The 19,389-nt window shown below is 45.0% G+C and overlaps 1 protein-coding gene and 1 long non-coding RNA gene across 2 annotated transcripts; one reads left to right on the top strand and one right to left on the bottom strand.

Moving 5' to 3' along the window:
- Window positions 1-224: 224 nt before the first annotated feature.
- On the bottom strand, window positions 225-17,680 carry LOC133375068 (uncharacterized). Its single transcript, XR_009760061.1, has 3 exons — window positions 17,473-17,680; window positions 5,234-5,405; window positions 225-3,421 (listed from the first exon to the last, which is right to left on the bottom strand). It is a non-coding gene; the product is annotated as an uncharacterized LOC133375068 (long non-coding RNA).
- On the top strand, window positions 9,058-15,772 carry LOC133375066 (uncharacterized). The gene is made up of 2 exons (XM_061606551.1): window positions 9,058-9,151; window positions 12,906-15,772. The coding sequence occupies exon 2, from the start codon at window positions 12,928-12,930 to the stop codon at window positions 14,203-14,205; it is 1,278 nt and encodes a 425-aa protein (XP_061462535.1). The 5' UTR covers window positions 9,058-9,151; window positions 12,906-12,927; the 3' UTR covers window positions 14,206-15,772.
- Window positions 17,681-19,389: the final 1,709 nt, after the last annotated feature.

Genomic DNA, 19,389 nt, shown 5'->3' with positions numbered 1-19,389 from the left:
TCAATAGGCAAGGAGTTCCAAAGTGTCGGTGCTGCTGCACTGAAACACCGATTTCATACCATTGAGGAACGAGTATTATGTGGCACCTGTAACAGTGCCACTTCCACAGACTGAAGCGATCTAGAGGGCACGTATGGGGAAAGGCAATCCTGAAAGTATGATCAAAATAAACATGAATGGTCAAGTTTATTTATTTAGTTAAATATATATCCTTCCTCTCGAAGGAGCCCAGGATGGCAAATATAGCAAAACAGTTTAACTACAACAAAAAAGACAAAAGAAACATCCTAAAAACAGTTTGATAACATTCTAAAACACAGTTACAGTTTAACAATAATCTTCCATCTAGTCTAAAACACAATTACAGCTTAACAATAATCTTCCATCTAGTGACCTCCAGGTGGCCAGGAACAGCCCTCTTCAGTTAAGCATGAATGTTATCTCAGGAGCAGAAGAGATTTAGCAAACACAACAGCTGTTTTGGTTGCAAGAAATTAATCATTGTCAGTCATCGCTGGGCAAAGTGATTTCTGGTGGCCCATTTTTCCTTTGCAAGCTGATGTCATTCATTTGCAACCTTGGCCAGCCACCCTTCACGAGATAGCCAAGGAAGTTACACCCTAGCTGAAGTTGCCAATCTTGTCTCACTGGGAGGTACGTTTCCAAGTCACCTGAGACATTTTCTTCAGAATGAGGGGGTTTTGAAACAATGCATTAGCTCAGGGCAGGAATGAGTAACCCATGGAATAGATTATTGCATGACATTTCTCATAGATTGGGTGTTTACCTTTCTGGCTATGTCGGCACACCTAACCTAGCCCATGTGTGTTATCGTAGCATAGGCATAGAGATTGGGAAGAAGCAAAACGGGGCAACCAGAAGGATCAAGGGGCTGGAGCGACTCCCCTATGAGGAAAGATTGCAGCATTTGGGGCTTCTTAGTTTAGAGAAAAGGAGAGTAAGAGGCGATATGACAGAAGTGTATAAAAGGATGCATGGCATGGAGAATGTGGATACAGAAATTTTTTCTCCTTTTCTCATAATGCTAGAATTCGTGCACATCCAATGAAGCTGAATGGTGGAAAATTCAGGAACAGATAAAAGAAAAAACTGGAATTTGCCACCACAAGAGGCAGTGATGGCCACCAACCTGGATGGCTTTCAAAGAGGATTAGACAAATTCATGGCGAAGAGGGCTATCCATAGCTATTACAGTAGCTATGCTCTGCCTCCATAGTCAGAGGCTGTATGCATCCAAATATCAGTTGCTGAAAACCACAGGATGGGAGAGTCCTCTTGCACTCAGGACCTGCTTGTGGGCTTCCCATGGGCAACTGATTGGCCACTGTGAGAACAGGATGCTGGATTACATCAGCCATTGGCCTGATCTGGCAGGCTTTTCTTATGTTCTTACATTGCCACTCTGCATTTCTAAGTGAACTGCCCTAATGCGCGCACCCCCCCCAAACTCATACACGGATCAGAGTGTAATTATGCTTCTGATTTTTTCACTTCACAGAACGTTTGAACACATTTCTCAACTCAAAAATTATAATACCAGCATGCTTTTTTGAAAACGTATTTCATGTAGACATCAGTTTTGAGCGGACACCTATTTGGACATCTGGAGGGCTTATATTATTTTATATGCTTAACTCAATCAAGAGATGGATTGATTCCATAAAGGAAGCCACAGACCTGAACTTACAAGATCTGAGCAGGGTGGTTCACGACAGATGCTCTTGGAGGTCGCTGATTCATAGGGTCACCATAAGTTGTAACCGACTTGAAGGCACATAACAACAACAACAACAACAACAACGCAAGGTGCACGTACTGATGGTTATTGTATCCACAAGGTCAACTGATGGTGGCTTATTGTTATTATTGGTAGTTGTGACATATTATTTCTTATTATTATTTTGTACCTTTAATATGACACTGATTTAATTGTGAGGTGCGGATACGGCCTTTGTTTCCATACTGCAAGGAAGTTTCGGTAAAATATATCAGCTGGTCAGCAATCAATGGGCCTGGACTTCCTGTCTCTCCCTCTTGTTTTCCTAACTCATTGTCTGGTGCATCCTGTCTGGGAGTTGATCTGGGCAAGGCAAATATCCTCGCCAACAAAGCCACAACAAATATTGCCACCTGACTGAAAACACTGTCCAACCGACTTTAATTAGTACTGTAAATTAACTAACATGATGGCTCAACAATGTTTTGTGAGTGCTGCTTTGCCGAAAGGGGGAAATTGATATTGCTGACCCAGCATGAATATATCTGCTGTGGTTGCAAGTTAGATCAGAAATGGAATAGATTGACTGGAAGAAGAAGTCATGAACCTATGAGCTCTTCTTGGGCAGAAAGTATTTCTGTCCTTGCCACCAAGGGAGGTTGTTGTTCATCTCTCAGTGATTAAAAATGCATCGGACTCCTATAAAAAAAGAAAGAATATTGACTTCCGATTTGTCATAGTTCAGCTATAAATCTATAATATATAACAAACCTATCTCTTAATAGATTATAAAATCACCTTCCTCCAGCGGTTATCTTAGTTGGTTTCAAATCTCATTAACATCATATCATTTTAATCTTCCACAAAAAGTCAAAGAGAAGTTTCCAATCCTTGAGATACATGTCAATCAATTTTTTTTCTAAAGAAACATGCCAATTAATCCAACTCCTCAAATCTACTAAGTCCAGTAATTTCAAATCGCTATAATTCAGCTATAAATCTATAATATATAACAAACCTATCTCTTAATAGATTATAAAATCACCTTCCTCCAGCGGTTATCTTAGTTGGTTTCAAATCTCATTAACATCCTATCATTTTAATCTTCCACAAAAAGTCAAAGAGAAGTTTCCAATCCTTGAGATGTATATCAATCAATTTTTTTACTAAATAAACATATCAATTAATCCAACTCATCAAATCTACTAAGTCCAGTAATTTTAAATCGCTCTTCTGTCATTATCCATATTGGGACCATCTTCCATCTTCCATCTTTACGCACCCAAAAATCTTGCTGTCATAGTCATATAATAAAAGTCTGATAGGAATTTCCTCCATCACAGATATTTTCTTGCCATCAAATCCAAACGTATCACTGAAGTATTGTTGCAAAGCCGCATCTCTGTTCCTCTTTTCCACATGATACACTAGTACATCTCTTGAAGGTTTTTCCATTGACACAAAACAGGGATTAATTCTGTTAACTTTCTCCATTTCAAGTTCAATCAAATCCTTCCAGTCCAGGAATTTTTTTGAACCGATAATATCTTTATCTCCAATCTCTTCAATTCCTTCAGGGACAGCGCTGAATTCCAAACTGTAATATTTGTCTCCAAATTTTTTTTCTTTTTGTATTGTACTAGTTATTGATTTGTGTTGTTTTCTTTTTGTATTGTTTTGGTTCTGAAAATTGGAATAAAAATTAATTAAAAAAAAATGCATCGGACTCCTTACAGACTGCACTGAATATGCATCCGAGGGGCCCATGGCCCTCCAGATGTTGCCAGACTACAACACCATACACACCATTAGGGATGGGTGAGAAATTTGGAGGATTCTCATTTAAAGCCAAATGTATCTAATCTGCACTTTCCCAAACAATATGAGAGCCAAAACACAGCAGTCCTTCAAAAATGGCACTTATCAGAATCTTGCGATGCAGTTCCCCAACCAAGCAAATCTTTATAAAAAAAAAAGTATCTATTAGGGGAAAGTGTGCACAAAATGAATATATTTGTGAAAATAATGTGCAAAAATTCATTATATTGGGAGAAACTGCTTGCAAACAAAAATGTGCATGTTCCTCAAAACTGCATACAAAAGTGTATTTATCGGTAGAAATCCACACTAAAATGCTGAAGAATTTTCATGGGGATGTTTTAAAAAAAAAAAAAAGATCTGCAAATTGCTGTAGAAATGTGGAGAACTGAATTAAAGATTAGAAAAATGAAAAACTGAGAGAACTGAAATTCATCCGTACACATCATAGACTTAAAGCACATGAATCCCCCCAAAAAAGAATCCTGGGAACCGTAGTTTGTTAAGGATGGTAAGAATCATAGTTCTGTGAGGGGTTAAACTACACTTCCCAGGAGTCTTTGGGGGAAGTTGTGTGCTTTAAATGTGTGGTGCGTACTGAGCTTGGAAAAGTTACTTTTTTGAACTACAACTCCCATCAGCCCAATCCAGTGGCCATGCTGGCTGGAGCTGATGGGAGTTATAGTTTTAAAAAGTAACTTTTCCAAGCTCTACCTAAAACACCCATCATCCCTGACTATTGGCCATGCTGGTTAGGGCTGTTGGGATTTATAGTCCAACAACAAAAGGTTCCCACACCCACATAAGGCCAAGATGCAAAAGGAGAAAGGGACGGGGGAGATTTTGGAATGATAATGAAAATTTTGCAATGGAAATTAAGATCTGTGAGGATTCCTCCTTAGGCAAAGTGAGAGTTTTTGACAGAACACAAGCACAGCAGCTAAGAACAACATAGGAGATGAAACAATCAGAGTACAAAACTTCAAATGCCAGGGCAAATAAATACTGCTTAACCTGGTGCCAAACTGATAGCACCATTGGCAACACTTGTACGTGTAAAGCAGCCTTCCCCAAGCTGATGCCCATCAGATGTTTTAGACTATGACTTCCATCATCCCTGCACTGTTCACCCAGCTGGCTGGCACTGAAGGGAGTTGGAGTCCATTCACCCCTGGAGGGCGCTAAGTTAAGAACGTAAGAAGAGCCCACTGGATCATGCCAGTGCCAATATGGTCTAGCATCTTGTTCTCGCAGTGGCTAACCAGATGCCTATGGGAAGCCCTCAAGCAGGACACGAGTGCGAGAGCACTCTCCCCTCCTACAGCTTCTGGCCACTGGCATTCAGAAGCATTCCGCATCTGACTATGGTGGCAGAACATAGCCATCATGGCTAGTAGCCATTGCTAGCCTTATTCCTCCATGAATTTGTCTGATCTTTTGAAGCCATCCATGTTGGTGGCCATCACTGCCTCTTGTGTGAGCGAATTCCACAGTTTAACTATGTGCTGTGTGAAGAAGTGATTTCTTTTTGTCTGTCCCTGAATCTCCCAACATTCAGCTTCACTGGATGTCCATGAGTTCTCGTTTTATGAGAGAGGGAAGAAAACGTTTCTCTATCTACTTCCTCCATGCCATGCATCATTTTATACACTTCTATCATGTCACCTCTTGGCTCACCTTTTGTCTAAACTAACAAGCCCCAAATGCTGCAACTTTTCCTCATAGGGGTGTCACTCCATCCTCTCGATCGTTGTGGTTGGGGAAGATTGGTGAAAGAGGAGGGTATTCAATAGATGCGACTTCACCATGGAGAAGGCTGTGTTCTAGGTCACCATGTAATGAACTTCTCCTAATAGTGGAATGCAGAGAAAAGACCTTTTCTGAGGGTCTTCTTAAAGGCCAAGGATAGGTCAAAAGTAAGGAGAGATTTGGGGGGGGGAAACATAAAGCAATCGTCCAATAGTCTGTTCAAATAAGTCCCACCTAGGCATGGGCAAATACGTCAGTTTTGGTTTCTCTCTGTCCCTCTGTTTTTCCAATCTTAAGTTTAGTTCTTCATGTTGCCACATCAATTTTCTGTTGTTTTTTTAAAAAGGCCTCATGAAAATTCATTAGCATTTTAATGTGAATTTCTCAAAATATACACCTTTATGTACATCATTTTGCCTGACACACACATTTTATATTTGATGGAAAGCATACATTTGATGGGCGACTCTATCAAATTTGCACTTTCCGAAACACTATGGGAACCAAAACACAGCCATCCTTCGAAATGCACAATTACTGAGTTTTTTCAATGCCGTTCTCCATCCAACCGATCAAGGTTCCAAAAAATGCATATATTAGGGGAAAGTGTGCATAGAAATGAGTTTATTGATGAGCACAGTGTACAAAAATGTTATGATAATATATTAGAGGAAATTGCTTGCAAAAATATGTATATTCGTCCAACAAAACTGCAGACAAAAATGAGTTAATTGGTATAAATGTGCACAAAATGCAGATGAATTTCTGTGAGGATTTTTAAAAAAGGAAGAAATGGAAATTGCTGCAAAAAATATGGAGAACTGAAAAATGAGCAGCTGAGGGAAACAGAACTGACAGGCCTTCCATCACTACCCAAGAGTGGATGGCCCAATCCATTTGAGAAGTCAGAAAGAGGTCGTAGGAGAAACGAGCAACTCTTTTTGTTTTACATGAACATTTGACTAGCAGATGTTCCATTTAGCTGCTCTGACTAAGAGCCTGTGAAATGTCTACCCTTCACAGAGTTATCTAATCCTGTTTAAAAGCCATCTAAGCTCATGGTCAGTAATAATGAATGCCTTCAAGTTAATTGTATGCATTACCTGAAGAAGTGCTTTCTGTTGTCTATTTAGAACAGCCTTCCTCTACGTGGTGCCCTCTGGATGTTCCTGGACTACAGCTCCATCTTCTGTGGCCATTAACAACACAAGTGAGGGCTGAAGGAAGTTGTGATCCAGGGAAAAGAAGGCTGATTCAAAGCATACTGCTCCAGTCCATACCATTGGATGACCCTAAGTTCTGATCAGAGCTTGGAAAAATTACTTTTTTGAACTACAACTCCCAACAGCCCCAGCCAGCATGGCCACTGGACTGGGCTGATGGGAGTTGTAGTTCAAAAAAGTAACTTTTCCAAGCTCTGGTTCTGCTGTTATGCATCTGAGAGATTCTCTAGTCTGTTTCTATGTGGTTAAAAAACCCACTTTTAAAAATAAAAAAAAGATCATCTCTTAAAGGTCCATGATATGTTTAAAGATGTTCATGATTAGCTGGCCAAGGGCCCTGGAGCTGGAATGTACAGGACGTTCCAATGGTTTTGCTCAAATGGCCATGCATCTAGCAACCAATGGAGATTTCCTCTCCCTCCAAAGGTTTTTCATTGAATCATAGAGTTGGAAGGTACCTGGACAGCCACATATCATGTGTGTTTTGATTTGAATTCCTGCATAGAGCAGGGGTTTGGATTCAATGGCCTTATAGGCCCCTTCCAACTCTACGATTCTATGATTCTATCTTGGAGGTCATCTTGTCCAGCTATCTGCTCAAGGCAGGAAACTCACACCTACAACATCCCTGATAGATGGCAACTCAACCACTGCCTACATAACGCCAGTGAATGAGCACCTTCCCAAAGCAGATTGTTCCACTGCGGAACAGCGCTTCCAATTAAGAAGTTAATAGGATCATAGCGTAACAATGGTACCTGAAAGGTTATGTAGCCCAAGCTGTGGAAGGGAATGTTCTGTCCATTTCAGTCCTCTCAGTTTGTCATTTTTCCAATCTTAAATTTAGTTCACATTTCTGCAGCAATTTGCAATTCTTTTTTAAAAAAATTGTCATGAAGATTCTTCAGCGTTTTTCCTGAACGCATTTTTGTCTACAGTTTTGACTCATCTTACACATTTTTGCAAGCAATTTCTCTTAATGCAATGCATTTTTATAGGTTATTTTCACTAATATGTCCATAGTATACACTCTTTCCCCTAACATACACATTTTTGTTAACATTGCTTGGTTGGGGAACTGCATAGCAAAATTCAAATAACTGCAAATTTTGAAGGATGGCTGCATTTTGCTTCTCATATCGTTTCAGAAAGTGCCGATTTGATAAATGTGGCTTTAAATCAGAACTGAATCCATTTTTCCCCTCATCTCTACTGATGACACAGTCCATTTATTAGCATGTAATCCCTGAGAGATGGCCAACCATCCCCTACTTAAAAGCTGTAAGGAACTAGAGTACGTCTTCCAAAGCAGTATGTTTCAACATATAGATATCATTACTGGAAATCAGTTTTTACTTGTGAAGTCATCATTAGTATAGTATCTGTTATCCGTTTGTGCAAGATGGCTTTCCCATTGCTGGAGTTACCCAATAAACTTAAGGCCAGTTCATGTGTCTGTCTCACTGAGATAGAAGGAAGGCCCCTAGTATGTATGTATTTATATTATCCCTCTCTTCCTCCCAAAACAGCCCTGTAGTGCCTATAGTGGCTGTTGTTTCCTGCAACCACTACAGGCAACCCTGCCTGGAGGTCCCCCTTCTGATTTTTTCTTCATCCCACATACCAAACAAAGAAGAGCCATAGGTTGATCAGAAGAGCCTGGCTGCTGGATCAGACTACTGGCCCACCTAGTCCACCATCCTCTTCTTACAGTGGCCAGCCAGATGCCCCAAGGGAAGCCACTATAGCTGTTCACTCAATTTCATGCCTAGAGTATCGTAGAGTCTTGTTCTTTATTGACAGAGACTCAGGACTGGTTTACCAGCAAGCCTTCTGTCATATGGGAAACAGCTGGAAGGGAGATCTTTAGATGCAGCTGCCTGTAGTGGCATAGAAAGCTGCCAGGCATGACATCTTCTTTCAATGTGGTGAGAGGAGAACATTTGAAGCAGATTTGTACCAGCCACCAGAACCATCTCACAAACCAATGCTCCTTCCCCTACTCTTGTTGATTCTGTGACATGCCCTTCTTACGAATAGCAGAGTGTTAGTTGAACTGATATTCTGTAAACTAGCTAGGCAGTCGGTGTTATAACTGTTCCTAGAGCTGGAGGCAAGGCGGACACCTCCAATTTGGGCATTATGTCCTTAGGTACATTGCAATTGCAATTAACCTAGAGCAAGGAGAGAGGCAATCGCAATATGACATTAGCTGTCCCACTTTTTTCTGGGGTCCTTCTCTGTAGTGTACTAAGCCAAAGGATAATCTGGCCCTGGTAGCTCCTTACGCCCACAGAACAAAAATCCGCCAACACACCAGTGGAAGAATATGGCCTGCCAGCCATTAGGGTGTCTATTTTTAGAACATAGCCGCATATCTTAGTCAAGGAAGAGACTGGCACAAATTGCCCACAGCCATCACAGACGCTGAGTCCAAGAAGGGAGTGGCCTTTCAGAGAAAATGTAGAAAGGCGTGATGAGTAGCACCCCGTTGTGAAAGAATGGAGTCATCCAAGTTTGTACACTCTATCCGGAGGCTGGGCTTGGGTACTGGATATAAAAAGCATTTACCATTCCTGGGGAATACTTAATTCCTTCAAGCACCATCTCTGTGACCAGCTCGGTAAGTCTCTTTCAGCTGACACTACAGAATTGTGTGAATGTCGTCGCAGTACTAGCTGTAGCCAAAGCAGCTGTTGCAGTGGTAGTATTTGACATCTCTGTAACCTTTTGGGCAAATCTGTTTCAGAGGAATAGTAGCATTATAGCATCAGGTGCAGCAGTTCTTGTTAAAATAAGTCAGTAGCAGTAGGCATCTCTGTGACTGTTTTGGGAACCCTGTTTCTGTTGACCCTAAAAAGTAGGAGTGGTGTTACCACTATTCCTCTACTACTAGTAGCCTACTACTACTCATAGCTGTTGTAGCACTACTCATAGTGATGATGTTAATGGGTTGTATCCAATGCTAGTCCTACTTCAGTAGACCCATTAGTATTTATGAACGTGACTAACTTTGGCCCATTGATTTCAATGTGTCTTCTCTAACAGGACAAACAGTGGATGCAACTCAAAGTTTCAGCAGTTGCTGTAATATCAGGAGACAGCTAGCGTTATTGTTTCTCAATTGACATATTTTTTCTGGATTTTTTATCAAGGCTCTGCAAGTTTCTCTCCCCCCCCCCATTTGAAGGCTGTTTGAATACAGCTGATCTCATACAAATTCTCCTAGGAATTTAATGCGAGGGGGAAATAGGAGCTTGGGTAAGATAGGTAAGAGGGGGGAGGACTGTAGTTCAGTGGTTAGAGCACCAGCTTGGCATGAAGAAGGCCTCAGGTTCAATCCCCGGCATTTTCAGGTCGGGCTGGGAGAGACTGCTGCCTGAAACCCTGGAGACACTGCTGCCAGTCAGTGTTGGCGATATTCAGCTAGATGGACCTGAGGTCCAGCTCATATAAGGCAACTTCCTACATTCGTATGCTTCCCCACCGATGGCCACCTGTGATCTAACATTGCAGTCCTATTGCACTCTCCCCTGGGAGGAAGTCCCAATGAATTCAGTGGAGCTTCCCTTTGAGGTCGTGTTTGCTTGGGATTGTGCTGGAGGTGTCAAAACACCTGGGGAGTTGCGTCCTCATAATAGCCTGGCATTACATCATTGTTCTCATTTTTCCAGTGCTCGGAGTCCTTTGTGTAAGTCTTGATAATCGCCTGTACTCGCTTTATCAGGGACAATCCCAATTTGCATGCCTCTGTGCTGGGTGAAGGACGTTTTCCTCCAGGGGGAAGAACAATTAGGGAAATGTCAGGACAATTTTAGCATATTGGATAGCTTGAGTGGCTGAAGCTGCCATTTCCCCCCGTCTTCCCTGATTCCCCCAATTCCTGAAAAAGCCGGGCAGGGTCATTCTCCTTGGGTTGTATCCAGCTAAATTCTACTCAGATAAGACCCACCGAGATTAATGAACCTAAGCTGGTCATGTCTGTCAACTTAAAGGGGGTGTACTCTGAGTAGGATTAGCATGGGATGCAACCCTGGGCTCCCGCTGGGAGGAAGGGCAGGATATAAATCAAATAGTAAATAAATAAAAACCCACCCTCCAGCCCTGGAAGCCTTCAAAGGGGAGCTGCCATCAGGAGAAGGACTATGAGGGGAGAGAGACTCTGTTTGTCATCAGGGGAGGGCTATTTTCACCTGCCTTGCCCCACCCTCCAGCCCTGGAAGCCTTCAAAGGGGAGCTGCCATCAGGAGAAGGACTATGAGGGGAGAGAGACTCTGTTTGCCATCAGGGGAGGGCTATTTTCACCTGCCTTGCCCCACCCTCCAGCCCAGGAAGCCTTCAAAGGGGAGCTGCCATCAGGAGAAGGACTATGAGGGGAGAGAGACTCTGTTTGCCATCAGGGGAGGGCTATTTTCACCTGCCTTGCCCCACCCTCCAGCCCAGGAAGCCTTCAAAAGGGAGCTGCCTTCAGGAGAAGGACTATGAGGGGAGAGAGACTCGGTTAGTCATCAGGGGAGGCTATTTCCACCTGCCTTGCCCCACCCTCCAGCCCAGGAAGCCTTCAAACGCAGCTTCTTTCAGAAGGCTTTCTGGCCCTTTGGGTTGAGCTATGGGGGTTGGGGGGATGGAAGAGATTTTTGTATCAGCTTGGGTGGCAACTTACGTTATTAATTTCAAAGGATTGCATCCACTGTTAGTCCTACTCAAAGTAAACATACTGAAATTAATCAGCATGACTAACTCAGTTCCACTAATTTCAGTGGGTCTTCTCTAAGTGGTTGGATACCACCCTATATCTCTATCTCTATGTATCAGGTGTCAAAGTCCAGGGTAAGAGGTGCATCTAGGAACATCTGGAGAGCAACAGATTCTCCACACATGTATAACCATTGAACATTTTTATTGCATCGTCATCATTATATTACTTCGAATGAGGCAGCCCAAAGTGCATAGAATGAATTTGGATCCAGGACAGATACCAGCTAGGATACCCATTAGGATCCAGGACAGACCTCAACTTTTATGTACCTTTTCCAGCTCAACAGTGTTTGAGTTGGGATACACAGGAAGTGCAAGTTCCTGGTCAATTTAGGAGTTGCCATCTTGAAGGATAAGGATGGAAGTGGTCTTTTAACATCTTGCCAGATTGAGACAGCTAATAAGGGAACACCTCCTTCTTGTCCAAACTGATGCCCTGGGTCTCTGATAGGGTTGTCGCTGCTGGTGGGTGAGGGAGGGACCTTGTCTTAGTAGCAGAATACCCGCTTTGCAAGCAGAGGGTCCCAGGTTCAACATCTTGTCAGATGGAGACAGCCAATAAGGGAACACCTCCTTCTTGTCCAAACTGATGCCCTGGGTCTCTGATAGGGTTGTCCCTGCTGGCGGGTGAGGGAGGGACCTTGTCTTAGTGGCAGAACACTTGCTTTGCAGGCAGAGGGTCCCAGGTTCGAGCAGCAGCTTATTTATTTATTTACTTACTTACTTATATCCTGCCCTTCCTGCTGAAGGAGCCCAGGGCAGCAAACACATCAGCACAACATTTAGCAAAATGAAACAAGAAGCAATCTAAAAACAATTGCGGATGGAACGCTTTTTAAAAAATTACAGATAACAACAGTCTTCCACCCAGTGATCTCCAGGCTGCTAGGAACAGTCTCCTTCAGCCATCGAATGCCTGGGTAAGCAGGGATGTTTTTAAATGCCTCTGGAAATTCAGTAATGAGGGAGACAGGGTCATCTCACCGGGGAGGCAATCCTAAAATGCATTTCTAAGTAGGGTTTGAAAAGGCTCCTGTCTGAAACCTTGAGGAGTCACTGCCACTCAGTGCAGACTTGTCTTCCCTACCATGGTGTCCTCCAACTGTTATAGGACTCCAACTCCCTAGTTAGCATGGACAATGTTCAGAGAGCATGGGAGCTGTAGTCCACAGGTGCCAGGAGGGCACTAGGTTGAGGAAGGCTCTTGTGGAAAATCCTGATGTAGACGAACCAAGAGTCTGACTCAGTATAAGACACCTTCCTATGTATTAGCAGGAGGGACGTAGCTCAGGGGAAGAGCACATGCTTTGGATGTAGAAGGTCCCAAGTTCAACACCCCAGCATTGGGTAAGGTCAGGAAGGACCCTTAGATGTCATCTTTGGAGACCCACCACTACTCATTGCAGACACAACTGGACCAGATGGGCCGGTGCTGTGACTTCGTATAAAGTAACTTTCTAAATTCACGCAAGCGTAAGTGATGGCAGAGAAGGGATGGAAGTTTTAACTTGCAAATGCTCACATTTGTCATTCAAGATGGCAAATGGTTACTATTTGTTTGTGTGTGTCTTATGGTTTTTCAGAATTATAGGTGGCAAATTTTTCCCTCTCACTTGCAGGCCTTTTGGAAAGTCAGTGGAAATGGCTTCATCCAGCAACCAGCAGCAGTGCAAACAAACACCCACCTTGCCACCTGCACTGTGCAAAACAGTGCCAGAACCATCACCATGCCCACCAGTGGTGAAAATACCACAATGTCCACAGGAGGAGCACCAATGCAAGCAGACCATCACTTTCCCTCCGGTGACCTGCCCACAGCCGACACCATGTCCTCCAGTTGAGCAACCTTGCAAGGAGCCACCAGTAGTGGTCATTCCAACTCCATGCCCACAGCCAACACCATGTCCTCAACAGAAGACTCCATGCAAGGAGCCACCAGTAGTGGTCATCCCAACTCCATGCCCACAGCCAACACCATGTCCTCAACAGAAGACTCCATGCAAGGAACCACCAGTAGTGGTCATCCCAACTCCATGCCCACAGCCAACACCATGTCCTCAACAGAAGACTCCATGCAAGGAACCACCAGTAGTGGTCATCCCAACTCCATGCCCACAGCCAACACCATGTCCTCAACAGAAGACTCCATGCAAGGAACCACCAGTAGTGGTCATCCCAACTCCATGCCCACAGCCAACACCATGTCAAGAGAAGCCTCCTTGCAAGGAGCCACCAGTAGTGGTCATCCCAACTCCATGCCCACAGCCAGCACCATGTCAAGAGAAGCCTCCTTGCAAGGAACCACCAGTAGTGGTCATCCCAACTCCATGCCCAGAGCCAACACCATGTCCTCAAGAGAAGCCTCCATGCAAGGAGCCCCCAGTCATTGTTGTCCCAATTCCATGCCCTCAGCCTGAGCCAGTTCCTTGCCCACAAGTGAAGCAGCCGTGCAAGAAACCACCAGTAGTGGACATTCCAACTCCATGCCTGGAGCCAACACCATGTCCTCAGAAGAACTCACCATGCAAGGAGCCCCCAGTAGTGGTCATCCCAACTCCATGCCCACAGCCAATACCATGTCCTCAAGAGAAGCCACCATGCAAGGAGCCCCCAGTCGTGGTTGTCCCAATTCCATGCCCTCAGCCTGAGCAAGTTCTTTGCCCACAGGTGAAGCAGCCTTGCAAGAAACCACCAGTAGTGGTCATTCCAACTCCATGCCCACTGCCTACACCATGTCCTGAAGAGAAGCCTCCCTGCAAGGAGCCACCAGTAGTGGTCATCCCAGCTCCATGCCCAGAGAAGCAGCCTCCCTGCAAGGAGCCAACTCCTGTCCCGTGTTGCCCACCTTCAGCTAAATGTCCACCCCCTACTGATCAGCAGCAGAGAAAGCAACCTTGCCAGTGGCCTCCACAGAAGTAAACAAGCCTGAGAAAAATATCACGGCAGAAAGTCAATATGTTCCATGTATCCAGCTCTCAGCCTGCATATACCTCATCCTTTTTTGCTCATGTAAATGTCTTTTTTTAAAAAACAAAAAACACCTGTTGATATATTGTGCATGCTGTTGTCCATATGCTAATTGCTAGTAAATAACATAATTTCCACCAACAAATTTACGTTTAAACCGCTTCTGGAGGACGTGTTTTGGAATTAGACTATTGAATTGGTTTTCAGTGGGTATGCAATGAGCTCTTAGTTTCTTCCTTCTCAGGGCCGGCCCTACCATTATGCAGGGTGAGGCAGATGCATCAGACAGCAGGGACCACAATTTCTCTCCTATTCTTCCTGATTCACCGAAGCTACCCTGCTCTGCATCCCTTAAGCTAGCCCGGTAGCCTCAGGTGTGGTGGAAGACTCAGTCCCATTGTCAGTATTAATGTCTGGTTGGATTCTGTACAAGGAATGGGAGGTGCCATCCCTTCCTTTCTTGGGTAGGCCCTGTCTCTTCAACATAGGTTACTGATTATATTATTGATTGTACAGTTCTTAAAACAGAGAAGAGCCCTGCCTGTAAGCCTCCTCTTCCCCCCCCCCGGATGGTGAAAAGTGACCCACACCATTGTCTTATCTCCACTTTAACAATAGACAAAAGTGTCACTCACCAAATTGGCTCAATCCAAAAATGGGGAAAGGGGGAGAAATACTTTGCCCTCTATTCTTTAGAATGTCTATAGTGACTAGCTGGGATGGCTATATATTACCAACAGGACCAAAAGCTCCATAGCTCGGTGGTAGAGCATGTGTTCTGCATGCAGAAGGTTCAATCCCTGGCATCTCTAGGTAGGCTGTGCATGACACCTGTCCCAAACCCTAGCTAGTCACTGTCAGTCAGTGCAGACAATACTCAGCTAGATGGATCAACAGCCTGACTCAGTATAAGAATGACAGTGGGACAGAGCTCTCCCACTAATGCCCTGTTTCCTGGCTTCCCAGAGGCATCCAACTGGTCACTGTGGGACACAGGGCAATGGACTAGATAGGCCTTAGGATTGATTCAGCAGGGCTCTCCTTAAGTTTGGAAGCTACTCCCATTTCCTGCACATGCTATTCCTCGCCCACAGACCCTTGTAGGATGGCTTCTAGAGCTCATGTGGCCAGTAGGGAGCCATGGCCACTTCCGTCTTTACTGAAGATGTCCTCAGTGAGATGCTGGCCAAAGAATGTGACTCATCAGGGCTTCTCACCTGGAGCAACTCATTAAAGCTTCAAAAGAGAAATTGCTCCCAGTGATGCCCGGGTTGTTTGACTGTGAATTTAATTGAGGTAATTGCACAAAACAAAGGCGGTTTTATTGGATGGCTTCCATGCCACAGTTGTGTAGGTCATATTTGCTTATGTTGCAGGGTAATCATGACACCATCAGGAAGTTGATTTATGTATCCAAATCCTTACTGTTTATCGTTAATCCATCCATATGTGCTTCTGGGATCAAACTGATTGTTCCTAATACTCTGAATTTCAGAAATAAAAGGAAACAGCAAAGCTACTCATTTTTGAATTTGGAGATTTGTGTTTGGGGGGGTGGGGAATGTCAGGAAATATGACTGAATGAAGAGCAGCATAAAAAACACCAATGTGAGATAAAATACGAATATCTTATACCATCCTCCCCATCCTGCCGTCCAGAAATTGTTGGGCTCCAACTTGTGGAAGTGCTGTGGCTCAGTGGTCTGATTCCTGACCAAGGGTCTGATTCGATCCAAGGCAGCTTCCTATGTTCCCATCAGCCCCAGCAAGCACAGTAAATGGTCAGGGATGATGGGAGTCATAATGCAAGGATATCTGGAGAGCACCAGGTTTGGGAAGGCCACCTTAAGGCACGGGTTGGAAAATGGGAGTCAGGTCCACATGTGGTATGTATCACCATGTGCTGATACATTGTTTCCATTAAGGCTTGTACATCTCCTCACATGGAGAAGTACAGTCAGTTGTGTGGGAAAACATGGAGAAATAGTCAATTGCATGGGAAATCATGGGAAACCAAGGTCAATTGTGTGGATAAGGGTAGTCAGTTGCCTTGAGCTCATAGCCCTCTGGATTGTGGCTGGTCATTAGGGCGAGTGGGACACTGCCCACCAGCCTCAATCTGCCTTCCATCACCTTCCACCTGCCTACCTTCTGACATACAACAACCAGTTCAGAGGATGGCCCTGGCTGCCAGCTTCCTCCTCCTTAGTCTCTGTGTCGGCCCTTGTAGAACTCAGCAGGGAGGAGGGTGGAGGCAAAGCTAGAGTTCGTCAGCTTACCATTTGCTCCGGCTCCACCTACTGTTGTCCTCCCTGCCTTCCACCCAAGGGGCCTCTACCACCACTGGACTGCGGCTGCTGAAAAGGGTCTCTTACATGAGAGATTCAGTTGCCAGGTGTTCAGCTGGTTTGACATTTCCAGAGCTCAGCTCCTCTTTTAGGGTTTCCTGGGGGAAACTGTCTCATTTCAGCCCACCAGACGGAGCACCGGAGGTCTGACAGTCTGAGCCACATGGGACCCTGGCAAGCCTTTTGAAAGGCCCCCAACCCAGCCATGCACTGTCTCCCTCGGCCTTGCCTGCCTCACAGCGTTCTTAGGTAGGTCACATGGGATGCCTCCCATCTAAGCCCCACCTGTCCCTTGGAGGAAGGATGGAGGGGATGTACATATGAGGAACACAATAGTCTCCTCCCGCCCCGCAGGTGATGTCACCTGCCCTTCCTCAGTGGCCACGCCCAGAAGCAAAAGAAGGGCAGAAGCCAATAGCACTTGTAGCAATGAGTCATTTGCAGGACGCCCGGGGGCATTGCAAGGGAGGCACAGACTCGCAGCACTCATTTCCATGCATGTATAGAGGTCCTTGGAGCGTATTAGGAAGCCCGGGGGCTGGCTTTTCACTGGCACTGCACTTTGCAGCATGTTCAGCCTCCTCTCTCCCTGTAAGCCAACTTTTTTAAGCTTAAAGGGGGAGGAGGAGCTCTAGGGGCCTGACCCCTGAGTCCCCTCCTAACTTCCTAACAACATCCCTGCACACCTGACCCTGCCTCAGTTCTCCCTCTTCACGCTGGCCAGCTGTTGAAACGAGCTGACTGTCAGGCCAGGAAGGAATACAGGTCATTGACGAATCACTTCTCATAAAATATCTCCAAGCAACATCACAGAGAACCATAAAAGGTGCATCCCCAAATTACTGCTGAGTGGAATAAGATGGCACCGTACCTTTATGTTCTTAGGAGCGTAGCAAGTTGTCTTATACTGAGACAGACCACTGGTCCATCAAGCTTAGCATTGCTTACACTGACTGGCACCAGCTCTCCAGGATTCCAGACTAGGTTCTATCCCAGCCCTACCTGGTGATGCTGGGGTCTGAGCCTGGCGTCTTCTGCAAAGCTGGTGATCTGCCACTGAGCGATGGCCCTTCTTCTTATCAGAGTGTTGGATGGATTTGTCAAGAGCCGAGGGAGAATGCTGACAACTAGCTTCTTCATTTATCAGAGGATTGTTGAACTACCCAAACCTGCTCGACCGCTGTTTGCTTCCAGTTCTTAACGGCATCTTCCTTTCTCTCCAAGAATGGGCAAGCGTGTACAAGCAGTAATGCTGTGGCAAATTCAGAAGTGCAAGATCTCTTAGCCACACTCCCTCCCCTCCCTTTTTCTTTTGCTGCTGGGTTGAGAATGAGACCGTTGTTAATACCTTCTCCCACAACCACAGACACCCCTAGCAACCAATCAGCATAAAAGGGGAGAGTGTGGTTATATATGATTAGCGGAATCCTTATAGGGATCCAGAGCAAGCTTGAGTGAAGTTCTGTTTGTTGCTTTCAAAACTGTCTATCTTATATATATAAGTTTGCCATCTAGCTGTTTTGGCACTTAAAAACAAAAAGACTCGACCTTGCACAGGGGGCTCCTCATTGCTCATAATATGAACCCAGCCAATCGGAAGTGACATTGCCAGTATGATGGCATCACATGATGCCAGCATGATGGCACCACAGTGCCAAATAAACAATCAGAATTGGCAGTGTGGCATCTCCAAGGGCAAATGATGCCTGTTCTGAGTGAGGGAAATGCTCCCAATATCAAGTGGTCCCAGCAAATTAGGAACCACTTAGCAAGTGTGACCATAGCGCAAATCATAGTGACCATTAGCCAGTCAGATTTGGCACTATGACAATATCACTAGGGGTGTAGCCAACTCTGAGTGAGGGAAATTCATCCTGGAATACACGGTCCTCATTCTGGTTGGATGGGTGGGGGTGAGAATGCATAGCAGACTTGAACTGGGGGAGGAGGCAGAGTTTGGCTGCTATTGGGGTCACTGCTTCATGGGTAAAATGGTTAAAAATTTACAGTCATGCTAACAGTTCACCCTCTCAACTGCCAAAACTGAGAGAGGGGGCTTTGATTGCCTGCAAACAGGGCCTGTGGCTCTGTTTTGGCTCGGCCTTCATTATTACTGGTCAATCAACAAACTTTCACTTCACATAAGAAAGACAAGCATCCCTGTCCCGACTCCCGAAAGAGCTTACAGGCTTAATTTCTAGGGACAGGGAAACAGCAACGGGAAAGTTGGAATGAAAGAGAAAACAGAGAATGAGGGAGTTTTGCAAACAAATGTAACTCTACCCTCATTGTTTCACCTCGGGGAGACCAGTAGGGGCTCGATGGGGTGCTGCCCCACCAATGCCAGCCTGCACTCAACCAGCCCCCACCTGCCCTGCTTTCTCGCTTGCAACTCCTACAGGAGGTGGCTCCGCTTCCTCCCCTTCCTCCTTCTCACCGTCGCCCTTGCAGAACAGCATCGAGGAGGACGTGGGCAAAACTACAATTAGTTGCCTCTGTCTGTCACTGGCTCTGGTGGCACCTAGTGTCGGGGCTCCCTGCATTCCGCCCCACCAGTTGCAGTGGGCACCGACCACCACTGGGGGAGACAAATGGATGGTTGAGGGTTTAAACTAGGGCTGCGCACCGGATTGGGCTAAATCCCAGATCCTGAACCTGAATCACTTGGGTGATTCGGATCGACCTGGGAAGCACCACATCTGATTGAGATGATGATGATGATATAATAATAATAATATTTATTAGTCTCTTGATACCCAAGGGTCCCCAAGCAACTTGTTGTTATGTA

Source organism: Rhineura floridana, chromosome 22 (assembly GCF_030035675.1).
Source record: "Rhineura floridana isolate rRhiFlo1 chromosome 22, rRhiFlo1.hap2, whole genome shotgun sequence".
Taxonomy (NCBI): Eukaryota; Metazoa; Chordata; class Lepidosauria; order Squamata; family Rhineuridae; genus Rhineura; species Rhineura floridana.
The sequence above is the reverse complement of the archived record's forward strand: the minus strand, read 5'-3'. Positions and strand labels throughout refer to the sequence as shown.

Bases quoted from the DNA above. Each gene is read 5' to 3' on its own strand.
- LOC133375066 (XM_061606551.1), top strand. From the start codon at position 12,928: ATGGCTTCATCCAGCAACCAGCAGCAGTGCAAACAAACACCCACCTTG.